Below are 26,925 nucleotides of genomic sequence, written 5' to 3' on the forward strand. Positions count from 1 at the left end.
TAAATGCATAATAGTCCAGGCAGTATCTGTTTCGGGTTGGGTAAAATGCATATGATCGGAAATTTTTGCTTTAACGGCTTCTAAATAACATCAGAAATGATAATTTGTCTATGCAAATAAAAAAAAACGTGGGCTTAATTGTTAATGCAAAAAAGTATAAAAAAATAGCAAAAAATTTATCTAAAATTTATTTTTTATTTATATAAAAAAGTATAAGAATCTTTTGGATACTTGAATAAGCAGTACACACTTTTCATGATTTTTCAAATTTTAAACTATTTTAATTTTTATTTACATATTTAAATATTTTAAAAGTAAACGAAAAAATTTAAATTATAATTATTCACAATTTATGTGAGTAATCATTTCTGAAAGACTTTTAGAAATTTATCGTACAACTAAAAATTAATACCAATCTTCAGTTGTTTATTTAAATAATTATTGTTTAAACAATTTTATAATATTTAAACAAACTTACTGTATTACCTGGTACATAGTAAACATAATAAATTAATCATTTTTTAAAGTAACTGTTTATCGGCATATCAAAAGTTCAATAATTAATAATAAAAGGTAGTTGAAAATATGATAATTGAATTTTTTAAGTTGCAAGACATCGATTTGAAAAAAAAATCATTGAAACTGGTCCATTAGAAACTGAGATAAGTGAAATTTTTCCGAGCATCGCAGTTTCGAACTTGAAAATTCAGATCGGAGTAGCTGTGTGGTTGCTCCCCCCTCCACTGATACCTCATTGATTTCACGCGATCGTGAATATCTTTGAGTGACATTTTAAATGGGATGCTCATGATTGCTAATTTTGAAAATTTATATCTGGAAAGTACTCGGAATGACAAACCTATTAGTTCAAAAAACAGCCCTTATACCCTTACAGTGTTGCTGTAAATAAGGGTTAACTTTAACGGGCTATAACTCCGAAAATAATTGGCGGATCATCAGGTTTTTTTTTAAATACTCGTCTTTCCGAGTACTTTCAAACCATATTTAAAAAAAATAAAAAATTGAAAAAAACAGTAAATTATTGCAATTATTTGTAAGCGTGAAAATTGCGAAAATGTTTAAACAATCTCCACCTAATCGTCCGATTTGAATTTTTCAAAAACCATTTTAAAGCTTGAGAGCTCTTCTTTTTGTGGTGAAACTTTCAAGTATTCAAAGGCTTTAGATTTTTAGAAATTTGATTTTGAAAATTTTTTTATTTAAAAAAATAAAAAAATTTAAACAATTATGTAAAAACTATCAAATCGAATTGAATGAAATTTGGTGTGATGATTCTATGCACTAAAAAGTTTAATTGGGAAAAGTATGAAGATCCTAGGTATTATTCAAGTGTCTGAAAAAAATTGACAAATAAACTAGCATTTTTTGCAATTTTCCAAATGATTTTTCCGATTTTTGCAATAACAATAATTATTTTTTCGAATTGCAACTAACTCTATCTTGTTCAAAATTTAATTACAACTTTTTCTCTCTTCCATTTTTGTCTAAAATGAATAGTTGCTGTCAACGAGAAATCCAATATACTTTTTTGCAATACCAAGCCCACGTTTTTTTTATTTGCATAGAAATATTATCATTTCTGATGTTATTTAGAAGCCGTTAAAGCAAAAATCTCCGATCATATGCGTTTTACCCAAGTACACCCTTTTTAAAACAGATACCGCCTGGACTATAAAGTTGTCGGCAAAATTCAGATTAAACAAAAAATTCAACTCCCTTACTGATTAATATCGAGTTGTTCACCAGTTTGACAGAACTTATTCCATTAATTTTGCGACTAGGATCTCCTCCTAGATTTTTTACTCGTAGTTTTAGGACACCCTGTATTTTTATTCTATCACTTGCGATTTGAGCACAACAATTTCAATGTTCCGGCGTCTACGCTTCATCCACTCGTGATAAGGTTAATAAAAACTACCCTGTGTACATATATATTTATTTTCATAAATATGTAACAAAATTAACTTACTTTTAGATTAGTATCACTATTCTGGAGAAGTTACTATTTAAAAAGAGAAAGTGAAATAATTTATTAACATCGTTTTTAACATTAACGTTAAACGTTTCATGTATGAATCTGTTTATTGCACTTTTGTCGGATTTCGAACTGATATTGATGAGATATTCGTTACGTCGGGTAACGGCTTTGAAATATTTGTACTGGTGGTGGTTATGTTGGCCTTGCCTCGACCCCCTCGACGGTTCCTGCCCTTCTTATGGCCGGACTTTTGGGGCACCAAATCGCGTTTGTCCTTACTTCCTTCAAATGTGTTTTCGATTTCTGAAAACTGCCAGGGATGGTATGTAAGTACGAGTTGTCGCTATCATACTGGAGTCGGTAAAGACTAGTTCACAGAATGAATATAAATCAAATTTTTGAGAAGGAATATCTCATTTCTTAAAAAAATTAAGATATACAGCGTATTTCAATATTTCTTGTATGTGGAACTGCTACTAAATTTAAAATGAACAAAAAAGTCGTATATTACTAGGTATTAACAGTTTTTAAAACGTGTATCTGAACATTTTACTTACACCTTGCATATTGTGTTCGTTTTTATTCTCTTGGCCTATTTTCTGTGTATTTTGTGCAGAACCATGCCTCTGCTGTTTATTTTGTTTCACGCGATTTCCTTGATGCGTTAGCGTAGACTGCGTGATAATCCTCACAACGTTACCCACAGCTTTTGTTCTGCCCTAAAAGTTTCACATACGGATAATGTACGTTTCCCTTAAGATCAAGGAAGAGACGTATTACCTCTCTAAAAACCATCCTTTGTCCAGAAGTCATGTATTCCGGGTGTTTGATGAAACGGAAATGTATTAATGCCTTGTCACCCGTCCTCAGACAATCCTTCGACATGCTTATGATGCTCGCTGTCTGCCTTATACTACCACAATGAACTAAAAATAAATAAATAAAGAAAAAAATTATGTTTTTAAATATACAGAGTGTTTCACATAAGAACCGATACAGAGCAGAGAAAAATCAATATCTCAGTTATACTTGAACTTAAACCAAATAGAAAAATCAAATTTTGTATATACACGGTGTAAGTGTACCAAGAGTATTAATCGACAGTAAGAATTCAATAGAAGCATTTTAAACGCTTGATATGGGATGCTGCACCATTAAAATGTGACAGAACTTTTTAACCCGCTGGCGGACTTAAAAAATTATTACTTTATTTTACGGGGATTTTAATTCTAAAACTTTTCTTACTCTTGTTAGTTTTCAAAAAACTTTGTCGTTTTCAACAAAAACACGAATAACTAATAATACGTATTGTAGCTGTTATTTAAAATCATCGAAAATTTAAAAGTTGGCTATGAATTTAAACGACAAACTTGACGATCAGGAAAAAGTCATTTAATTTTAGTAATTCTCATTACTGATGAAGCTTGTTTTACCCGCAGAGGTATTACAAATTTACATAACTATCAGGAGTATTCCGATCTAAACGTCATTCAGTAACTCCTTGACATTTCCAAAGCGATTTTAAAATAAATGTTTGGATCGATGTTATTGATCGGTATTTAATTGGTCCAGCTATTTTACTGAATCGACTAAATGGCGAAACTTATTTAGAATTTCTCCAAAACACTCTCCCGGATCTACTTGACGAGGTGCCACTACAACTCAAGACTGGAACATCGGTTTATGCATGATGGAGCACCCTCTCACTTTAGTAATATTGTTAGAGACTTTTTAAACCATCAGTATCCAAATAAATGAATTGGAAGAGGAAATAATTGCCCACAAGTTTGGCCTCCACGACCACCAGACCTCAACAAATGTGACTTCTTTAGTTGGGAATCGTTAAAAGAATTTGTGTATTCCTCGCCAGTTGCATCTTGAGTAGAATTGTGGAATCGCGTTACGGATAAATGCACATTCATTAGAAACAATCGGCAGTTATTGGATAGAGTAGTATTCTATTTCAACTTTTTTCCAATCGTCAAGTTTGACGTTTCAAATTCATAGTCAACTTTTAAATTTCCGACGATTTTAAAGAACAGCTACAATACGTATTATTAGTTATTCGTGTTTTTGTTGAAAACCACAAAAGTTTTTAGATTAACTAACAAGAGTAAGAAAAGTTTAGAATTAAATTATTGTCCATAAAATAAAGTAATATTTTTTTAAGTCTGCCAGCGAGTTATATAGTTCTGTCACATTTTAATGGTGCATAATCCCATATCAACGCTTTAAAATGGTTCAATTGAACTATTCTTACTGTCGAATAATGCTCTTGGTTCACTAACACCATATGAGTAACTTACTCATATGACTAACAACGTGTACCAAATTTGGTTTTTCTAAGTTCAAATATAACCGAGATGTTAATTTTTTTTCTAAATTTGAAACCCACTTTCAAGCTCTATAATTTCTCAAGGGTGCAACTTAGTATGAAGGTAAGCTACGTTAAATCACCATATTTTGTGTTCCCCTACACACCCCTGCTCTGTGTCAGCTCTTATGCGAAACATCCTGTATAACAATTTCAAAATCAAAAACCGTTTTCACTTTTCAGTCATTTATTTTATTTTAAACACAGCCAAAAGTCCAAAAAATCATTGCCATTTAAATTTTTAACTATCTGAGGCATTGGCAGGAGACAATACAAAAAATAAATAAACAAATAAAAAATTTATATTTTTTTTTCTTTCTTTTCACAGTTATACTGTTTAAGTTCCAAGAAAACATAATAGCGGACAAATGTTTAAGTTCGTTTATTTTTACAAGGTAGCGGTGTGAAACGGTTGCCAGAGGGGGAGTAGCGGTTTGGGAGGGAGAGGCTAACAGTATGGAGGTGTTTAATGACTTGGGAGTTAGCAGATAGGGGGCCGGTTAGCAGTTTTTGAAGCAGTTACCGGTTTTACAGTTTTGGAGACAGTTACCGGTTTAGCAGTATGGGTGCAGTAATCAGTTTTTTGTTTAGATTGTCTGTTTAGAGATGTAACGACTTAGTGACTTCCAAGTTGGTTTGATGGTTGGTTGTTTGGTTGATGGGTTGGTTGTTTCTTGATTTGTTTTTTTCCAAATCTATATTCTTCTAATACAATCAATGTTTAACGATTTAAAATCGTAACAGAATTTTTTACACAATGAACAAGCTCAGCTGAATCCCAGAAGATTTTTTGACTTTTATAAGTGGTTTCTACTATCCCACATTAATTTTCATTATTTTTTAACGCCCCGGGTATAAATAAAGTAATAAAACCGTCTCCCACTTTTGAAATTAATGAATGATTAGCAATTTATTTAGCAGTTACTACTTACCCATGGCTTGATAACGAGAACTGATTGTCGTGGGGTGATGTAAAACCAAAATTTCACCCTCAAATTCCCAACACGCTTGCGGATTTAACGTCGGAGAAACCATTACCATACCTTTCCGAATTTGGGATCTTTTAATCTGGAACACGTAATACATATAATTAAATAAAAAGTATTCAAAGCTTACGCAGTTAATTTTTTTTTGTACCTTTTTCAAAGCAAAACTGGCAGTCTGCCCCGCTCTGACCTCCTTAACGGCCATTCTCTTCCTGTGTATACTTTTGACGGCGATCTGTTGAAAGTGTCCTAAGGGATCAGGACCCAGCATTAGGATATCGTTCAACCTAATAACACCCTTCAAAGTAGTCCCCGACACCACCGTGCCGACTCCCTAAAACAGCATACATTAAAATCAGCGGCATAATAATAAAACTTCGAACCATACAGGTACGGAATAAGTATCGTCGATCTGAAATTCCGCTGGTTCGTTTTCGTGGTACTCCATCCTAGTAGTCAGCAGGTTCAAGAAAGTTTTAAGCAGGTACAAGTTCTCCCCGGTGACATTCGACACCTGAAAGATGGGACACAGTCTGGAAAAGAATCGCCCTTTAAAAAGTAGGCACGGGAATATTGAAGGGTACTAACCTCTCCGATACGAAGTTGGTAGCGCTTAACACCACATCGTCTGGTGTTTTCACCATAACCGGCACCTTCCGACATCCCGGCGACTTCAAAATTCGAATAAGCATCTTCAGGTTGTCCTGCAGCACGTTGGTCGGACACATGTCGATTTTCGTGACCACCACAAAAACCGGCACCGACAGGGCCAGGGCCAAACCAAGATGTTCCTTTGTCATTCCTATAATCCCCGCATTTGCCCCAATCTAAAAAAAAAAGGAAATATAATCCATAAATATATGCAAATAAAACGTGATTGTAATAATGTATTTTTTTTTTTTTTGGATTACTTTTAGTACTTAATGAGATCAAAATGAAAATAGGGGTCTCATATTTTTACTTATTTTCATTTTGTGATATAGTTAAAAAGTTATTTACTTCATATTCTCATGTAACGAAAAAAATGTACACAAAGACTATAAATTATCTTATTTGGATTATTTTTGAGATTTAAAATTATCCAAAAATTTTTCCAAACATACTAACCATTAACATTCCAAAATCAGGAGCGTGGCCGGTCATTCCAAACACAGTAGTCTTTAAATAACGTTCGTGCCCAGCCAAATCGATGAAAGTTATTACTTTGGAACTTTTTTCACAAATTTTTACCCAATCCAAAGACCCATGCTCTGGTTTATTAACAACGTTGCCTAGAAACAGATATTAATGGGACTAAATAACTATTAAAGATATTCAAAATGTGAAACTAATTAAAAAAGTTTATGTACTACAGTGTGTCCCAAAATGCTGGAACAAATTTCTTGTTTTTTTTTCCAGTTTGGATTTTAAAAAATCACTGGAAACAAGTCAATTATTTTGTATTTTTTTTTACCCAGTTTGACAGACAGTACCGACTAAAGATGAATTCAGAGAAATAATAATAATAATAATATCTACTTTTTTGTCATAGTTGTCAAAAAATGAAAAAAATTGTTTTTTATGTCATACTGACAACTATTTTAAACAATCAGTTTCTTCAGGAAGACAAAGAACAGTAAGCGAAAATGACCGTCAAAATGTGATGCTCGCCGTTACTGAAATTCCTTAATCATCCATTAAATCTATCTCGGCCAACTTCAACTTGTCGAAGTCCTCAATTCATAGAACTCTGAAGTCTCAAAAGTGGCATCCTTACAAAGTTAATGTCTTACAAGAACTATGGGCAGATAACACAGACAGAAGATGACAATTCTGCGAGGAAATCAGAAATTTATTTGAAAGACAACCCAACTTAAAAAATCACATAATTTTCACTAACGAAGCAACTTTTTGCTTAAACGTAACCGTGAACAGACAAAATACTAGGTTTTGAAGCCCAGAAATCCGCATTGGATGCAAGAAAAATATACACAACGGCCGAAAAGTGAATGTTTGGGCCAAAATAGTAGGAAATCACATACTGGGACCTTATTTCCTTGAAGGCAATTTGACGGGTGTCATTTATTTGGATTTTTTGCGTTTTCAGCTGATTCCAATCCTGAAATTAATTTTTCCTAACCCTAACGAACATGATATGCCTGCTGGTGATGTCTGGTTCTAACAAAATGGTGCCCCTCCACATTTTTGCCTCGATGTAAGAAATTACCTCAATTAAGTTTTCCCAAATCGATGGATAGGCAGAAAACGGCCGTTTGAATGGCCACCATGCTCCCCTGACTTAATCCCACCAGATTTTTTTATGGGGTTATGTCAAAAGTAAAGTGTATGTGAACAGACCAGACTCTATCGAAGGATTAAAAAATCCTATCAGAGAAGAAGTTCGAAACATAACACCAATTGTTATTCAAAATGTAATTGATAACTTTCAACATCGAATTGGGCATTGTGTGATGGTTAATGGGGGTCACTTTGAACATTTGCTGTAATAACAAAAAAAGTAGTACTAAATATTATTGTTTTCATTTAATTCCTCCATTTTTTAAAGATAATTATTTTGCAGTTTTATTTTTGAACAGATGAAGTAGATATGATGAATTTTCTGGCGTCTTCACACTTTTGTGTGGGTTTAAATTTTAGTAATTTTGAAACAATAAAAAAAGAACATAACTTTAATCAAACACGATTTTGAAAAAATACTTTAACGAATGTTGTACCACATAATAATCAATGTGATTGTATTTACAAAAATTGGAAATATGCCCCACTTCTAAGTTATAATTTTTTTTTACTAACTTTCGTTGTTATTTTATCATTTTTTACTTGTAAATATTTGTTCATTTTGCATCTTCACTGTATTAGTCATCAACACATTTTCAATACATATCAAATTTATTGTTAAAAATCTGGTTTGTTTGATAGCATCAATAAAATAATGTTTTGTTACTTAAGAAACTCGTAATACAATGTTTTTCTTTGATAAAAATAATCACCACTTAACAAAGTTGTCAATATAAATAAATAATAATCATAGTTATTTTGGATTCCTTCCATTCTGTGAATTGTGGCTTGATTAAAATATACTGTTGTGATTACCGTTATGTGAAGAGCATTCAATTAGATAAACTTGATAAGGAACTATTGTTCATATTGTAATATCCCCAAAACATTTCCCGATACAAATCTGAAATGAGCAATTTGATTTGTTTGATAATGAGAACAAAATAATGCTTTATGAGTTCCGAAACTTGCAGTCTTAACGATTACTATTCAGTAAAGGTAATTTTTTGTTGATTGAATTATGTTTCCAAAAATTATGATCATTACAAATGATTTTTGCAAAGAACGTTCAATTATAGATGTCTGAGTTCCATAAAATATTATTTCATTTTTACTCTTTTAGAGATCATATTTTTAAAGACAATTACCTCAGATTTATACTAAAACTTTAATTGGTTAAAGGTCGGCATTATTTTCCTATTAACACTTTAGCTGCGGCAATTGGGCGCTCTGTTAGTACGAGATTATATAAGCTCGGTATGAATTCTACAGTTTAGACAAGTGCATAAACATTTACTTGTACCGGGTGATTTTCTATAATGTCGACCCACCTTAACTTGTTTATTTGTGGCAGTAAAATTTCATAAAAAATGTGAGCTTGTAGGATTTTTTCTGTACTTATCGCACAAGTATTTGAAAATTGATAAAACAATTAGTATACAAGGTAGATCAAAAATTATACTCTTTTTAAATGGGATACATCTGAATTAATTTATTGATTCTTCGTTTAATTCTTTGCTATTTGAAATATTAGCAAATAAAATTTGAAATTTAAAATGTTAAGTTCTTATCTAATAGCAATGGATAAATCAACAAACGTGACACTGATGGTAACTTCATCAAGTAATTCAAAAAGTATTGCTGCAAATTGTTATTAAAAATGCCACACTCGCAAAGAGAAAAACAAATAATTTTAAGTTTGTTTATTCGATACAACTATAATGCCGCAGCAACGCAACGAGACCTAACTCGAGAGAATCCAGAGAAAATTTTGCTCCTTGCAAGAAAACAATTGAAAGGATATTCGAAAAATTTCAACAAACATCAAGTCTGAACAGAAAGAAAAGAATGGAGCAAGATAACGAAGATGCGTAACTTAATATATCACTTTCTGTGCAAGAAAATCCAAATATATCCATGGCATATTTCAAAACGTTTACAAGAGTGGAATGTCCGTGATACGTCCTATTCAAAAGTGCAGAAGACCCTTAAGAAAGCTGGTTACAAGATTTCAAGATCAGACCCACTCCAAAATTGACACAGACGCATAGAGAAAAGAGAGTAGAATTTTGCCACCTTATGATAGAAAAAATTAATGATCCCAACTTTTTAAGAAACATCCCGTGGACAGACGAGTCTACCTTTGCTACGAACGGCATGATAAATAGAAAAAATACCAGGTATTGGGCTACAGAAAACCCACAGAGAATTTAGATTTCAGGAGCGCCAGTCTGTTAACGTTTGGTGCGGACTAATGGATAACAAAATTATTGGACCCTATTTTTTTTATCAAAACTTGAATAAGGGCTCATATTTAAACTTTCTCAAAAACGGCCTAGAAGATATTCTTTGCAGCATTTTGGATATGTCATATTCCAGCAGAATGGAGCTGCCCCACTCCACAGCACCTTAACAGTGAGAAACCACGTAAACCAACGTTTTAACATATGGATTGGTAGAAGAAATTCACCAATTAACTGGCCAGCCAACAGTCCAGATCTTACTCCAATGGATGCATTTCTAAGTATGATTCTTAGAAAATAGCTTTTACCAAACACCTAAAGCAACTAATTAGGAATGAAATAAATGAACTAAATGAAAACCATTCAGATTTTGTAAGAGGATCTTTGGAGAAACTTTGAAGAATATTACTAAAATGCTCGATGCATGATGGAGGCCATGTTTAGCAACGTTATTGAATTAAGAACATTAATCTTTATATGATATAGTTAGTTGAGTTTTTTATTAATTTTTATTTGTTAATAATTCAACAACCGCTAACTTTTAATATAAAATATGACTTGCCATAAAAAAAATCCGCAACAAATTAATTTCTACAATGAAAATGTTAATCGGATCACTACGTCAAAGAGTGACATCTATACGTAAATGGTAGCAACTCAATCTCATTTATATCTGATAAAGCGTTTCGCAGTTATTTTGAAACAATTAAAATTCTTTGCCAAGAACATGTAATTCCCTGTATCCGTCCATCTATCACGCATAAATTTCACAACTACAACACACCCCGTATTCAGTTACCTCTCTCGTCGAATCCTAAAATGTCGTTCCCTACCGAACTTGTCCTGCCGGATTCCATTTCATGTTTATGCCTGAATAACCTCTGCCTGGCGTGTCCCCTGCCGTTATCCAACTCGCCGTGAGTCAACACGCCTAACAATGTAGACTTCCCCGCATCCACATTACCGACAACTGCCACACGTATTTCCAAGAAATCTAAAACGTTACGAAAGATGAAGTAACATTATTTCACAATAAAATGTGGAAACTAGGGATTTATGAATAAAACACAAGAAACATTTGATTTTACCACTTTGGTCTAGCATTCGACGAATTAAATACTGCAGCACCATTCCCCTCGTTTCTTTACGCTCCCGTAACTTCACGCAACTGCATTCAAGTGTGTTCGCTAAAGATTGTAGAGTAGCGATTGCGGCTTCAATTTCGTCCTCCAGCAACCCATTCTCGGTACCGTCTGGGGATCCGCCAATCTTAAGAGAATTAAAAATTATATTACTCCAATGAAACTGGAGGTAAAGTCGTTTGCATCGACAGATTTGGCATCCATGGCTCAAAATTGGAGTGTTAAATAAAAAATTTGCCAAAATCCTTTATTTTATTATACAGGGTGTTAATTATAAGTATGTCGACAAAATTCTTTAACACGACTGAATATTTTGACACTACTCATAAGGCTTTAGAGATGCTTATGGTGTTTCCAAGAAAAAAAAATCATTTTATTTGAAAAAACAAATAATTTTAAATTTATTAGTTTTTTACTTTTATTAGCGTTTTCACACACTTCATTAAATCTACTTTAGAATTATTTATTTGCTAAAAAAGTTTATATGATTTTATTTTTAAATATTGCGATTTCAAGTACAATATAATCATGAAAGGTTCCAAAAATTGACACAATTTTTACTACCTCTAACGAACATGCAGTTTTGCACGTCACAATTTTTTTTTTGGAATTGTATTTTTAACAAAAAAACTTTTATTGAGAAATGAGTAGTTCTAGAGTTATTTTACATTCTGTGGAGTTAATGAAAATTTAAAATAGTAAATAAAGTAAAAACGGTTTGTTAATAAAATGAGACATGATTTTTCTCAGAAACACAGCAAAAAGTTAGAGGTAGTGATGAAATTTTTAGTGGTGTTAAATCTCTGGGATTTTCCATGAAACCGACTCCCAGTATTTCTCAGACATACAAAAAAATTACTTCCAAAATCAATAGATTTTTATCTTTAATTAGATAAGTCGTGAGCCTAAGTTTCATCATCTTGCATCAAATGTCTTTGGATACTTGAGAAAAGGTATTTTTTTTTCATTTCAACATCCTGTATCGTAAACTATTGATTTGCGGACCCAAGCTTATACAGGGTGTTTCCCATAAGAATCGATGGAAAATAAATCATTTAATTTTAGTAATTATTCACCATATTTTGGGTTCCCTGCATTCTCCTGGTCTGTGTCGGGTCTTATTCGAAACACCCTATACATACATAACATTTTTGGCTCAAAATCGCTCAAAGATATGCTCCTTAAAGATTGTCCATGTACTTAGATACCCTTCACATATACTCTCATAATTATATAAAGTTTTACTTGTTTAATGACACAAAAATTGTTATCATGATTATTTAAAACACATGATGCTACAAAATTATTACTATTAATTTTTTTTCTCAATTTTGCTATGTAAGAATTTAGAGTATAGTAATTCTCCTATAAGTAGGCATTTTTTACTTTTCTTCAGATTTTCGACTACAGTATATATTTGTTAAATATTCACACCAACATACCTCCAAAATAACTTCTCCCCTGCCCTCTCCCAATTGCTGCTTCAGTCTTTTCAGTAACAGTTCGTACTGTTTCTCGGATGGCGCGACGAGTACATTCCTGCTCAATATTTTGTCATATTCGGAACCTACGTCTATTTTATCGACAAAGGAACTCAAAGATTCTTTCGGCTCACTCATAATGTCTTACAAGGTCTACACACTATAACACTACTTATTTAAATTAAATAAATATATTTATTATTAAAATATGATGAGTTAGGCCGTCCCAAATTAGTGAAAACATCTATAACGCAGAATGTATTAATGTTTAGCAATAACATTTCTTCTTATTCAAACACAGTTTCTGATGTATCTGAACTGAAGCACCTGAAAAAAATATCAACAATTTATATAAAGCAAATATGGAGGGGAGTGGACTGTGTTGCACAGGCATAGTATAGAATAAAAAAAAGGCATAGGCCAAAAGTAATTAGTTGTAGAAAAGTAGCATTTTAAAAATATTAATGAGTACTTTTTACAAAAATTTATGACTATCATAATTTTTATTAAAAATTTACAAAATTATCACTGCATTATGTTGCATAATATCAGCGACTGAAACATCAGTCACTTATATTTTTATTGCATCATCCTTACTGGTTAATATGGGCAATATTTCATCATATTAGGGTTGAATGGAGTCAGATAAGGAATTATGTTCGAACATAGGATGTATGTTGATTAGCGACTGATATGTGGAAGAAACAATATTTTTTTAAGTGGTAGATAAGTGCATCATTAACACGAAAAACCTACACAATTTTTATTTACTTTCTCCGAGGTGTTGACAATGGCGCTTAAGCAGGATTTGGGTTAGTATGCAGAACTTTAGTTAGTGCACCTGTACACCCTCCACTATATAAAAATGTATCAGTGAGTACAAACACTTAAAATATGTACTTAATAGTGGAATATTAATTTAACGAACAATATATTTTTTCCTCTCCTGAAAATTTTACTATTCTGGTGGTTGTGTTGCACACTTTGCACCACTGCGTAAGAGCACCGTTGAACGTTAATAAATATTAATAAACTTCATCACAAAACAAAATAATATTACTGATATGAAAAACTAAGTTTAATAAACAGTGTTTTAACTAATATTTAGTTAATACAAAAATTTTATGATTAAAAATATCCATTGTTGAAATTATATAAAAACATTAAAGCTCGACTTACCAAAATATTGCTCGTTTCTCTTCTTGCGTTATCACACTGCTTCTCTACATCTAAAAAAAATTACAATTTTTAACAAAAAGTAAATAATGCCATTAGTTTTATAAGCTAAGCTACATTTGATGGTAACACCACAGTTCACAAAATCGAACAAATTTATTTATAAATGTTGACCTAACTAAAGAATACTCTAAATATATTCTTGATGTTTTCCATTATTTTACATTAAGCTTAAAGTGAGATTTCCTGAATAAATAACATACGTTTTGTTGTTATATGATACACTGAACATTTTTGTTCTGCGATCGCACCTTTCAAATTATACCATGTTGCTAATCGCTGTACTTTCTGTCCTCAGTGTTTAATAACAACTTTCTATCACAACTTGTATGGGTCGAAAATATGTGACAATATATTTAAACATAACTATAAAAAATAATGTTATTATGTTTCACAAAAGTATATCAATTATTAACTTATTTTTGTCCTCTTCATTAACACAACTCACTACTCTTTATATGGTGTTATTGCTAACAAGACCTTCCTTATATCACTACACCGTTATCCAGGATTTTAATTTAAGCGTTGTTAGTTTATAGCCAATGCCCCATTAGAGAAGAAATAGAAAAATTACATCTCGTCTTACATATGGTATAAAATTATTTGGAGGACAATAATTCATGGTATAAAATTAAATGTATCACCAGCTCAATTTTCAGTATTTGTATACATTACAACAAATTTCAAATATGGAAATATTTACTTATTTCAAAAACTTGTCAGCTGCTGAGACACTAATCAGAAATAGATAACAGAAACAGTTCGTATGTTAATAAAAATAAATGACACTGACAAGTGACACGACACTGGGACTAGGTGACAAGACAGGTAAAAGGTAAGTATAAATTGGCGTGTTCCCTCTTCGTGGAATGCAATCAATTACTAGTGCCTAGAGACAACCAATCCACTTTACTTCGAGGCTCTCGGTATATTAAAAAAAAATAAACTGACATGATAAATTTTTCTGTCTATAAAATGTCGGAAAAATACCATAAATTGTAAAAAAGATTCAATTAAAGTATCTAGCTCTATCCTGCACGTAATACAAAAAACACACATGCAGGGATCTGCCAAGCAAAGTAGATTGGCTGTCTCTAGACTTTGGTTTGATCTACTCGAAACCTAAATTTCAAATTGTATCTAATTTTTTAATTATATAAATAATGTGTAGCTGACAGTTTTTTTTAAATAACAGATGTCAGCGAAATTGCATTCATATTTTAACTATTAAAATGCATTAAGACCATTAGTAGATAATGATCCTAGGCTGCATAAAGTAAATGATCTGACCCGATGATTAGGACAAAAGTTGCAGGGTTTTGAGTGAGCAATCCAACGGTGACCTTGACAGTCAATTAGAGGTCAAGTTGAAAATTTTAAATGGAACCGTAATTTTTGACCCCGGAAATTTTTACGTTCGGATATGACCTTGACCTTCAAGGTCGTTTACAATTGAGTGAGCGTAAAATTTACCATGTCTTTGACTATGACGTAAACGTAATTGTAACGTTAAACGTAAGCAAAGAACTTGTTTAATAATGCTCTTACGAAAAAAAATTTAACGGCAGAATTGTTCCGAAAGTAAAAATAGCGATAACTTTCAAGGTAATTTTAAGATCAGAATGGTTTTTAAAACGGGAACTCTTACATTTGCCCCCAGTAATCGAAAGGGTGACCCCGAAAACCCCGAGTATATTTAACCTTCGGAGGCAGGCTGTTGGAAATACTGTGACCTTGAAAGTACCATGCCCTGAAGGTCACATCCGAACGTACAATTTTTCGTTCATTTCATTTCCGTGATCATAAGTATAAGGTTCCATTTAAAATTTTCAGGTTGACCTCTAAATGACCTTCAAGGTCATGGTCAAGGTCACCGTTGGATTGTTCACTCAAAACCCTGCAACGTTTGTCCTAATCATTTTTTTGTTTGACCCATATTTTCTGATAGACGAGGTTCCAAACTTTTTTAAAACCCTGTATGAAAACGATACAAAATAAAAAAAAAGGAAAAACGAAAATCATCTGAAATATATCAAATATAAATTTTCTATATTATCTCAACCAATTTGTATCAGATTAACCGAGATGCCCCAAGCAGATTTCCCAAAGTCAGAACGGTATTTAAGCCAAATTGCACCTTAATAACTTCATAGTTATGATTTTAAAGAACAGACTTCAGATTTCCACTTAATAAAACAACTTTTATACATACTAAAATTTATTATTACAATTATAACTAAACAGTACTTCTAGAAGAATAGTCCATATTCTCTTAAAATTTAGTAAAAAAAAGTATACTTTACAGAAGCAGTTGGGTTGATATTGAATTTTTCAACATGATACGTTTATACATTAAATCAATAAATATACCTATCACATCAAAACAAAAAATATGTAATTCTGCACAAGCAATCTACACAGTATATTTTAATTGCACGATTCGCTGGAAAACTATATGCAGATAAACGTCCTTTTCAAATCACATAAAAAACTTAAAACACTGGGACTGGACAATTTTCACACGGATTTGCAATTATTTAAAACTGATTATAAATTAATTAAGTGAAAATAATAAATATTTATTAAAACTTCATTTGGAGCCCCAATGAACTAAGTCAACGATTAATTTTGAATCCTTGCAGAGAAAATTAGTACTTTAAACGTCGAGTCGAAACAGAACTTTTGGCCGCTGCGGGAGAACCGTATCCAAAGAATTAATCCAGGCTTACACAACTAAACCACATAGAACTACAGAAAGATTTTTTTTTAGAGTATATTTTTTTTACAATGAATTTTGTTTAATCTACCTATTTAACTAAGTGTGGTACAAATAAACTTAATTATATGAACATTTAAGACAGACAAATGAATAGTTCATGATTAAATGGATAGATGAAAAACCATTTTTTGCCATTCTGGCAAAGGGGAGCGACATCGATGGAAGTGGCAAAGAGTAAATAAATCACGTAGCGTAACGCTTTGTCCATAATCTGGCGATACGGTCGTGCTCCTCTCGATTCTGCAGGTATTGGGTCGCTATGCTTCCTACCAGGGGGTCGGCTGAAAGTGATCGCTTATTACATCTTACTCATATTATTTATTTAAACATTTTCTTTGCCATTACAATCTATATATACACAGGGTGTGCCATTTAACACTCCCGCTGCCAATATCTACGAAATGAATAAATTTATTTTAGTTCCGAAAACTGGGGTTGTTAGGTCCCTCGAATTGCTTCAAATTGCAGTTAAAATTGATTAATTGTTAGTTCAAATCTTTCTGTATAGATGGCGTGGCGATATTAAAAAATTTTTTGTTCTCTGGAACATGGAAACTTTAAAAATATTGTTAGAATGGCTTTATTCACATCACATACTAACTAACAAACAATGAATTATAAAAAAAAACGAATGATCAACTACAGAAAAAAAATGTTCAATGGTAAATCTTATAAGGGTCAGAGACGAACCGTATTTTATCAAATGTTATTAAAAAATGCAGTCATAGGTGGCTCATGTCATTTGTTCAAAACAAAACAATGACAGATGACACATATTAGTTTTCCAATAATACAGTTTTATCAGTTTGCGTCTTTCAATTTAACTATACTAGTTATACAATTTACCATTGAACAATTTTTTTTTCTGTAGTTGATCATTTGTTTTTTTATAATTTATTGTTTGTTAGTTAGTATGTGGTGTGAATAAAGTCATTAAAACATTTTAAAAGAATATTCTGTCTCGATGTGATTTAGATAAAATAATAGATTTTTCTGTTATGTCATACATTACATATTGAAATCAACATATCTCGAAAACAAGTAAATTTAGAGAAAAACCTTATATTACAAAAATTACTCAAAATTTAACGATCTTTCAGATGGACTGCATTTTCACGTTCCAGAGATCAAAAAAATTTCTAGTATCACACCATCTATACAGAAAGATTTGAATTAACAATTCTAACTACAATTTGAAGCTATTCGAGGGACCCCAACCCCAATTTCTGGAACTAAAATAAATTTCTTAATTTCGGAGATATTGGCACTATTGGCAGTGGAAGTGTTAAATGGTACACCCTGTTTATACAGGGTGTAACCTAAGTACATTAAAATATTTAAGTGGGGGTATTCCTGAGTTAATTCTAAAAAACAAAGTTTATATCAACCTTTGTCCGGAAATGCTTCGTTTCCGAGATACAGGGTGTTGAAATTAAAATTAAACAAAATCATTATTACAACAGCTGCTGAATGTGGCTACCTCGACATTAATATGAGCTTCTGCCCTCCTCGCCAAAGAATCCCGTACCCGGAAAGTACCAAGAACATAAAATTCTCAACAACTTCATTTTGCGCCCAATGGACTCGGCAGATTGCATCTTGGCAGAAATTTGCAAATTTTTCGAAAATGGTGTCTTCTAGTGTTGTTAAGGAAGTGTACCTTTTTTCTTAAAATATCGTTTATTCATAAAAAAATTGCAGAAGTCTTCTGTCAAAAAAGTTATGGCAAACTAAATTAATAATGATAGCCCTCTAAGTGCGGCACAAAAATTAATACTAAATTATGATTTTTCACTTCAAAAAACCCCCGGTTACCAAATTTTGTGTGAAAAATGTATCTTTCGTAAAAGTTATTTAGAAAATTGAAAATAAAATTTTAATTTCAACAGCCTGTATCTCAGAAAGGAAGCAGTTCTGGACAAAGGTTTATATAAACTTTTTTTCTTAGAATTAACTCTGGAATACCCCACTTAAATATTTTAATGTACTTAGGTTACACCCTGTATAACAAATTTTAGAAAAATTAGAATATTTTAAAAATTCTAGAAAAATAACGTCCCGTTCAAGGAGTCCAATTAAAAAAGAAAGAAAAAAAAATGTAAATTCATGTTATAAAAAAGCAACAAATGTGATGTTAATGTCATTTAAAATTGATCAAGTTTTAATTGCAAATAATTCTGCCAGAGCAAAAGCTATGCACCTACACATTATCAAAGTATCTGGCATTAAATAATGAAGCCAAATACAAAAAATTTCATTTTGGGATTTATTTCGAGATGCCGAAACAATGCCTTAAATAAATAACATTTAATGCTCCTCTTTTGATGTGTTATTAAGTTGTAGCTAATAAAAATAGTAATTTTTGCTATCTTTAGAAATATCAGAAAAATAAAATGTGATTTATTACATTTTCTATTAAGGAGGATCATTGCTCAATGCAAAGAAAAATATTCTTTATGTCTAAAAGTAAGTAAATTGAGATACTTGCTTGTAAATATTGATTAAAATAAGTTTAAAATAAAAATTATATATTTCGATTCCTCAATTATTATTTTCTACCCAATATGCATAAATAAATGCCAAAAGGTGCAAAGGAACTTGGCAACAGTGCACGAGTACCTAGTTTATTATTTCTAAGTTGGCCTTGCCATGTATACAGTGTTTCAGAAAACATGGGCCAACGCTCGGGGACAGGTTCCTAATCTAAAAACAAGATTGTTTTTTCATATCAACATGGGTCCGATTTCACTTCATTCCGTAGCTACAAGGTGTCAAAGTTTTAAAATAAAATAGTTTTTTTTCCATAAACACAGATTTCCATTTGAGGGAATTAAATGAAATTTGGGAACATGTAAAAGAGCTTGTTTATAAAACTACCGTCACTTCAAGGGAAGATCATTGGCAGCGTATATCAGAGCATTCGCTTTAATTCACCCAGACATAGGAATATTTCGACGAGTTAAAAACACCATCAAAAAAGGAAATCGGAGTTGTACTCGAGCTGAAGATGGACACTTTCGACATAGTTAGTTGTCCAAATTTCATTTAATTCCCTCAAGTGGAAATCTAGATTTTTGGTAAAAACATATTTTATTTTAAAACTTTGACATCCTGTATCTAAGGAACGAAGCGAAATCGGACCCACGTTGATATGAAAAAATAATCTTGGATTTAGGTTGTCTGCCCCCGAAGCTAGGCCCATGTTTTTTTAAACACTGTATAGGTATACATTAGTTGTATACTTTTTACTAAAGAATTTTCTTACTTCTGAGACTAACTAAGACTAACTTAACTAAGACAAAGTGAAGTAAAAAAGACTTAAGAACGGAAATTGAAGTCCCGTTTCATCTAACAAAGTACTACAATATTCATATAGATGTCGCTACAGGAAATACGTTTATAGTAAAAATAGTACGATAATTTCATTCATTCAAATTCCGGCAAAATACACCTAAAAAAACGAGAAAATGCCAGGTGCACGCACACGTGCACGATAATCAGTTGTCCGGCCTATACATCCATCCCACTCTCTTGCTATCTCATAATTGCATATGAAAAGAGGAGGGTAATAAAATAATAAAAACTCCAATTTGCGGCCGCCGGTTTTTTATTCTGAAAATATTTCTATTTTCTATCTTCTACATATTATTATGTACATATTTACAAAAAAGGAGGATGGCAAGTGGTTGTACAAATTTATAACATTTGCAGCCAACTAAAAATTTTATTTCATATTATTTTCTACATTTTAGTACTTATATGGATTCGGACCAGAGTAGGTGCGAATGTAGTTATTTCTTGTATGGATCTTTGAGCTGTTATCTTTTATTGTTGCGTTGTGGCTGCGAAATATTTTATTTGTGGAGTTTACTATTTTTTATATGAAGGAAAAAACATTAACAGAGTAAGTATTACAATTTGCTAGGCATAGTTGTACTTAGTACTAAATTCAAGTAAATAATAGATATTAAAATAAATATGTAGGTATTGTATTTGATTATTTGAAAATAAAAATTACATATGCGACAATGGACTTTCCGCTTACTTAGCCGTAATATAAATATGACATATTGTCGTTGCAATGCACATACAGGCTGTTCCAATAGTGTGACAAAGTTTATAATTATTTTCAGTTATAGTTGTATAGGGCAAAATCTTCAGGCCAAAAACAAGATTTTCTGAACGTTTAATTCGGTCTGAAAATAATGAATAATGGAAATAATAATAAAATGTGAATCCGAGCAAGTAACTTTTTTCGTATCACTACTACAGGCAGTTATACTAAACTTTATCGCACTATTGTGGCACCCTATATATGACTAGATATATCATTATGGTAAATCAAAAGCATAATAGGTAAAAATGTATAATTATCTATGTTTATAACAAATATTATCTGGTAAAATTCTTTTCTTACTTTCAGATACAGAGACAGTTAAATATAACCGGAAGAAGTCTATATGTTATTTCGTAATATACCTATAGTGGTGAAAACAACCCGCTCTATGTAGAACAAATTAAGAAAGATGAAGAATTATGGAAAAAATCAATGGCAACAAATTTAGAACAATTTTATAAAAATTGTATACTACCAGAAATAATATACAAAAATATTCCACAGGGAAAAAGATGTATGGATCCACAATATATTATAGAAGCTCAAATTAATAAAAAGAAATTATTTTATTTTATGATTTTTTAAATTTTTTCCTGTTCTACTGTACCTATTCTATTTATTTCTTTATTAATTTAGTTTATTTACATATTTATTAAACTACACTGTTCCACAGAATTTCTGTTTATATTGGAGGTATTAAAGTACCTACAACTATTTTTTCAAGTGAAGTGCACTGAATACCTATTTCTCATAAAAAAAATTTAGTCTCAAATCGTACATAATTCTTTACACAATTTTTGGACAAAATAAGTATATCGTACATATTTTTTATATTTTCTCATTATTATGTATATTCACAATTAAAATTCTATTTACATTAATATGCGAATTTTTTTTATCAAGAATTACTTAATATTAATTATTAAAAATATATATATTTTTCATTTCTGTTTATACCAAAGTAAGCCGCTTTATTCACAAATCGTAATTATAACATAACTTTCCGTTATGAACAACTTTTCTTATTAACATTTTTTTATATTATCAAAAACAAAAGCAGTTTATTTTTCAACGTTATTAATTTTGTTAAATTTCTGATCACCCTGTATATATATAAATTACAGTTTTTCATGACAAACATATTCAATTAAAAAGCAAAATATTTTTTGTCACGAATTACTTTTTCTAGTAGAATAGAAAATAAAAATGTTTTCCCTCTTATCCACTAACCGTAGATACTAATATAGGTATACTAATTATAAATTATAGTTTTAAATAAACTAAAAATTGTTTATATTTCATATTTTCTAAAATTATATAATAGTATGGACTTGCACTGTTACTTATATACTTTTATACAATAGTATATCTAAAATGATCATGACATTCTTTAAATATTTATGTATCAATTAACAGAAACCATGACTACCAATTCAGAATCAGGTTATACCAAATTAACCACAATACAACAGCTGTTTGTTAAAAATAACCCGAGTCCCCGATAAATTTTTACTAGTGCGACATCTATTACAAATCAAGCGAATTAAAAGTCGGAGATAATGCTATTCATGAATGAATATTTTTTAATAATTTTATTCCAATATAACTTTTTAAATAATAAAGTGTTGAACAAACTATGAAATAAAGTCTAATCAGTTTATTTATTAAAAGATAACTATATAAAAAATTCCATAATTCTATAATACCATGAAGAAATAATCGTTTATTTGTAAAAGTCCAAAAAACCTTCATATTTAGAAATTAATTTCTCACGAATTATTTACCTATCCCAATTAATTTTTGCTTTACTGTCTTCATTTATACTTTGCCAAATGTGATATGAAATTTTACTACTTTCTTCCATTGCTTTAAAAAGATATATTGGAATAAAAAAGGGCTGTTTTCTACCATTTTTCGGTATAATTTAGGCAACCAGAGATGCATCAGTTACCATCCTTAAAAGATTACATTTACAGATTCATGGTTTCAGATTAGACTATTCAGTAATTGGTTATTTGCAACAATAAAACATTTTTTTTTTTAGAAGACAATTTGACAGATCATCTTCACAGATATGTAAAAATGTACAGAATTTTCATAAGAAAAAAACATAATTGCTCCTATGTCTTTGAAACACCGGATTTTCAGAAAGAGATGAATTTCCTGTGAGAAATTAAGGAGTAAATATTTTACTTTTCTAATACTTTCTAAGTATTTGTTAATTAAAAACATTTAATCACACATTATAGAAAATCGTCCAATTTATATAACTGGAGAAAAGTTATAATTAGGTAATTTACATTTAATGTAGTTATCGGAAAAGTTCCACACATCAAGCAATAATAAAAAACTGCTTCAAAGCAATCATAATAATTAAATTAAAACATAAATTATATTTAGCCAATGTGAAAATAAACTTATATTCAATACATTCTGAATTAGTTTTGTTTGATGTATACCATCCACAAATAAATTGAGAATTAATTTTCCCAATGACTGAAGGTTTACTATTAAGAATGGGGTATCCGAGGTTATTTAATACAAAAAAATATATTACCGAAAAAAAACATACCTGGATTGCAATCAGTAAGTAAAGAACAAATTGACAAAAGGACCTTCGAAATGGTTAAAGCAGGGGACCAGTTATCCTTTAAAATATCCAAGCAGATTACGCCCTGACTGTTGATGTTGCAGTGATAAATCCTGGTGCGGAAAGTAACTTTTGGAGGTTTGAAGGGGTACTCTGGCGAAAAGTGTATATCGAGGAAAAATACACCTCCTTCATAGACAGATCCTGGAGGTCCCAAAATAGTGGACACCCATTCGTAAAAATTTTCTCCTTTCGGTCCTGCACTACAGTTTGGAGGAGGATCTAATGTGATCTCGGCCAATTCCTTTTGAATGCGTTTAGCAGATGTTCCAAGAGCTTTAGACATTTTCGGATTTGGTTTGGTTTCTTTTGCTTCTTTTTGATCACCCACAGCTGCTTGTCCCCCCCGTCCACGGCCAGAACCACTTGATCCAGCTGATGACATTTCTAACTAAAAAACAAATTGTATTCTTTGTGTACCAAGCTCCACCTGGTTTAACACAAGAATCTGCAGCATTCTATAAACGGTACTAGTCGGTTATACTTACAAATAGAAACTAAACCCTGCAAATAATCTCTTCAGTTTAAAAAAATACGACCCTTTCCCAAAATTAAAATTGATTCTTGTCAGCCAAGTCGGCCATTTTGATGTCTGAATACAGAAATTCTAATAATGAAAAATTCATTCAAGTTCTTTAATAACTATTATTGTCCCTACCTCAACTTAACGACAGTTAAATATAAAAGTTTAAAAATAAAAATACTTATTGTAAGAATCACTTTCAAGTGCATCGACAATCTTCCTTTCGATACATTACTTAAAAATTAGATAAGGTTGTTTCCATAATCATAACATAACACAACAATGAAAAGAATACGTTAAATAGTTGTTATTGAGACTTACCAAAAACTTTTTTACACTTTAAAACTGAAAACAAACTACACTCCCTTTTAGAATTTTCGGCTCATGGCGTACTTCTTACAAGGACACAAATGGAAGAGGACAAGGCAACCAACGTTGTAAAAATAAATGAGCTATCGTAAAATAAAAAATAATAATTCACATTAATATAATTTTAATATTATTTTACGTAATAATGTAATAAACATTTTGCGAACAACCATAGTTTGCTTTTCAAACTAATACCTAGATAAGATAAATTTTGAAAATTATTTTTAGTAGTAGGGAATTTATTTATATTTTGTAATGTTTAAAACTTGTTATGAGAATCAATTGTTGACATATGACCTAACCTATCATTTTTGTAAAATATTCTATACTATACACATATTTTAAGATAGCACATTTTATTTAAAAACATTCAAGATGGGTAAGCGTCAGCATCAAAAAGATAAAATGTATTTAACTTACACCGAATGGACGACACTGTATGGAGGAAAAAAATTAGGACAGCCTTCAAAAGAGGAAGAGAATTTTAAACGTTTACCCTTTGATCATTGTTGTCTATCATTGCAGCCATTTGAAATACCTTATTGCGATTTAGATGGAAATATCTTCGACTTAGAAGCCCTCTTACCATTTCTGAAGAAATATAAAATTAATCCGGTAACAGGTAATCCTTTGGAATTAAAGTCGTTAGTGAAGCTAAACTTCCATAAAAATTCTGAAGACGAGTTTGAATGCCCAGTACTATTTAAACCTTTTACCAAAAACTCACATATAGCTGCAATTGCTACCACAGGAAATGTTTATTTAATGGAAGCTATAGAACAACTAAATATAAAAAATCGTAATTGGAAAGATTTGATTACGGACAAACCATTTGAAAGAAAGGATATAATTGTCTTGCAAGATCCAAATGATTTGTTAAAATTTAATATTTCGAAATTCCACCATGTAAGAAATAACTTAAGAGTAGAAACAGAAGGTAAATTTTATTCATGTAGATACTGTATTATCCATTTTTTACTTAACTTTAATTAGAGATGTTGCAAAATATATCCAAATATTAAATATTCTAATTTTTAATTTTAGAGGAAATTATTGACAAATCAAATCCACAGGCTAACTTAAAGTCTATAAATTCAGAAACTAAAGACACGCTGGACGAGCTAAATAGGGAATATCGAGTGTCAACAATAGAAATTAATAAATCCGAAAGTACCGCAAAAGCCGACAAATTCAATGCAGCTCATTACTCCACTGGTGAAGTTGCAGCCAGCTTCACTTCGACTGCTATGAATAGGAAATTGATCCATGAATCTGCTATTGTACATGAAGATGAAGTTAGGTACCAACGCGTAAAAAAGAAAGGTACGATTATTCAAAATTTAGTGTTTTTTCTATTTATCTCATTTCAGGATATGTTAGACTTGTGACAAATGTGGGAATGTTGAATTTGGAATTGTACTGTGATGTTATTCCGAAAACGTGTGAGAACTTTATAAAACATTGTGAGAACGGATATTACAATGGAACAAAATTTCATCGATCGATAAGGAACTTTATGGTAAGTGTTTTACTCGTGTTACATCACGTAATCTGCTTCTATGTTTCTCATATAGGGTCGACCTCAGGTACATTCTGATGATAAAGGCGGTTCTTATAAATCATAGAAATATTGCATTTGCAATGAAAAATTTCTATTTTTTTTTGTGAAACAGTTTTTTCTATTTTATTTATTCAAAAATGTCTCCAGATTTATGCGTTAATGTGTTATTTTTCAAAAACTTTAACACCCTACATTTTAAAAATCTCGATCTTGTACAAAACAATAAACAGAAATCGATTGTTGAATTTGTATAAATTGCGTTGGTATATTATTTTGTAGATTCAAGGCGGAGATCCTAAGAACACTGGTAACGGGGGAGAATCGATATGGGGAGGCAAATTTGAAGACGAATTCAAACCTAATTTAACCCATACGGGTCGGGGCGTCTTATCGATGGCAAATTCCGGAAAAAATACTAACGGATCTCAGTTGTAATGTATTCCAATTTTTACATGTACTTAAAATTTATCGTATTTCTTTTTTAGTTTTATTACCTTTCGTTCATGTAGACACTTGGATAACAAACATACAATTTTTGGAAGGGTTGTTGGTGGTATGGAAACACTAACGGAAATGGAAAAGATAGAGGTCGATAATAAAGACAGGCCTATTGAAGACATAATATTGATGAGGGCTGAAATTTTCGTTAATCCATTCGACGAAGCTGACGAACAGGTACACATTTTTTTTATAATCGTGAAAGTCCAAGTTATTTTTAACTTGTAGTGGTAGTGTTACTATTCTCTCAATGATATTTTTACATTTATATTTTAACTACAGAAGACCCTGTAAAAATCTTGATTTTGACCATCTTTTCTTTAAAAGGTAGACCAAAACCTGTGTTTTTGGACAGTATGTAATATTTTTATTAATCAAAGCATACTGCAATATTTTTTTTGGCAAAAATTTAAGAAATCGTCAGTATTTTTTTATTTAAAATATGAATATACCCCTGTACCCAGCACCCTCTTAAATTGTTTGTCTTTTTTCATATTTATTCTATGGTTTCTTTTGTAATAATAAATACATAATAATATTCATATATTTATGTGCAAAAATTTTATTTCAATTTTTTTTTATGATATTGAAGTAGATTTTATATACAAATATTAATATTGCTTGAATTGTAGTCCAAAACGCAAACTTATTTGTGTCGGTCTGTACTTTTTTTACAATAATAATAATAAT

General features: G+C 31.1%; 3 protein-coding genes across 4 annotated transcripts in view; 1 reads left to right on the plus strand and 2 right to left on the minus strand.

The window, feature by feature from the left end:
* Nucleotides 1-1,943: 1,943 nt before the first annotated feature.
* Nucleotides 1,944-14,560, minus strand: LOC108914669 (GTP-binding protein 1). The gene is made up of 13 exons (XM_018720518.1): nt 14,442-14,560; nt 13,682-13,731; nt 12,464-12,829; nt 10,968-11,148; nt 10,679-10,873; nt 6,467-6,630; nt 5,948-6,186; nt 5,748-5,892; nt 5,511-5,693; nt 5,306-5,441; nt 2,780-2,925; nt 2,557-2,718; nt 1,944-2,309 (listed from the first exon to the last, which is right to left on the minus strand). The coding sequence occupies exons 3-13, from the start codon at nt 12,638-12,640 to the stop codon at nt 2,103-2,105; spliced, it is 1,935 nt and encodes a 644-aa protein (XP_018576034.1). The 5' UTR covers nt 12,641-12,829; nt 13,682-13,731; nt 14,442-14,560; the 3' UTR covers nt 1,944-2,102.
* A 1,954-nt stretch (nt 14,561-16,514) lies between these two features.
* LOC108914671 (ubiquitin-conjugating enzyme E2-24 kDa) lies at nt 16,515-24,236 on the minus strand. Of its 2 annotated transcripts, XM_018720521.1 has the most exons (3): nt 24,129-24,236; nt 23,207-23,675; nt 16,515-16,798 (listed from the first exon to the last, which is right to left on the minus strand). In XM_018720521.1, the coding sequence occupies exons 2-3, from the start codon at nt 23,667-23,669 to the stop codon at nt 16,701-16,703; spliced, it is 561 nt and encodes a 186-aa protein (XP_018576037.1). In that variant the 5' UTR covers nt 23,670-23,675; nt 24,129-24,236; the 3' UTR covers nt 16,515-16,700. The 2 variants fall into 2 exon arrangements, with proteins under 2 accessions (XP_018576037.1, XP_018576038.1); XM_018720522.1 differs by lacking the exon at nt 24,129-24,236 and having other exon boundaries at nt 23,207-23,693.
* Nucleotides 24,237-24,477: 241 nt separating this feature from the next.
* LOC108914655 (peptidyl-prolyl cis-trans isomerase-like 2) overlaps nt 24,478-26,925 on the plus strand; it is an 8,041-nt gene continuing 5,593 nt past the window's right edge. The window contains exons 1-5 of the mRNA XM_018720502.1: nt 24,478-25,113; nt 25,221-25,499; nt 25,547-25,695; nt 26,017-26,168; nt 26,223-26,412. Of these exons, the coding sequence (XP_018576018.1) occupies nt 24,552-25,113; nt 25,221-25,499; nt 25,547-25,695; nt 26,017-26,168; nt 26,223-26,412 (1,332 nt within the window). The 5' untranslated portion in view covers nt 24,478-24,551. The remainder of the gene's footprint in view (nt 25,114-25,220; nt 25,500-25,546; nt 25,696-26,016; nt 26,169-26,222; nt 26,413-26,925) is intronic.

Source organism: Anoplophora glabripennis, unplaced genomic scaffold (genome assembly GCF_000390285.2).
Source record: "Anoplophora glabripennis isolate ALB-LARVAE unplaced genomic scaffold, Agla_2.0 scaffold902, whole genome shotgun sequence".
NCBI lineage: Eukaryota > Metazoa > Arthropoda > Insecta > Coleoptera > Cerambycidae > Anoplophora > Anoplophora glabripennis.

Coding starts and splice junctions, on each gene's coding strand:
- LOC108914669 (XM_018720518.1), bottom strand. CDS start 12,640: ATGAGTGAGCCGAAAGAATCTTTGAGTTCCTTTGTCGATAAAATAGAC. Junction 10,874..10,967: donor TCGAATGCTAGACCAAAGTG/GTAAAATCAAAT, acceptor GTAACGTTTTAG/ATTTCTTGGAAATACGTGTG. Junction 2,926..5,305: donor TTCTCGTTATCAAGCCATGG/GTAAGTAGTAAC, acceptor ATTTATTTTTAG/TTCATTGTGGTAGTATAAGG.
- LOC108914671 (XM_018720521.1), bottom strand. CDS start 23,669: ATGTCATCAGCTGGATCAAGTGGTTCTGGCCGTGGACGGGGGGGACAA. Junction 16,799..23,206: donor ACTTACTGATTGCAATCCAG/GTATGTTTTTTT, acceptor GATCACTTTCAG/CCGACCCCCTGGTAGGAAGC.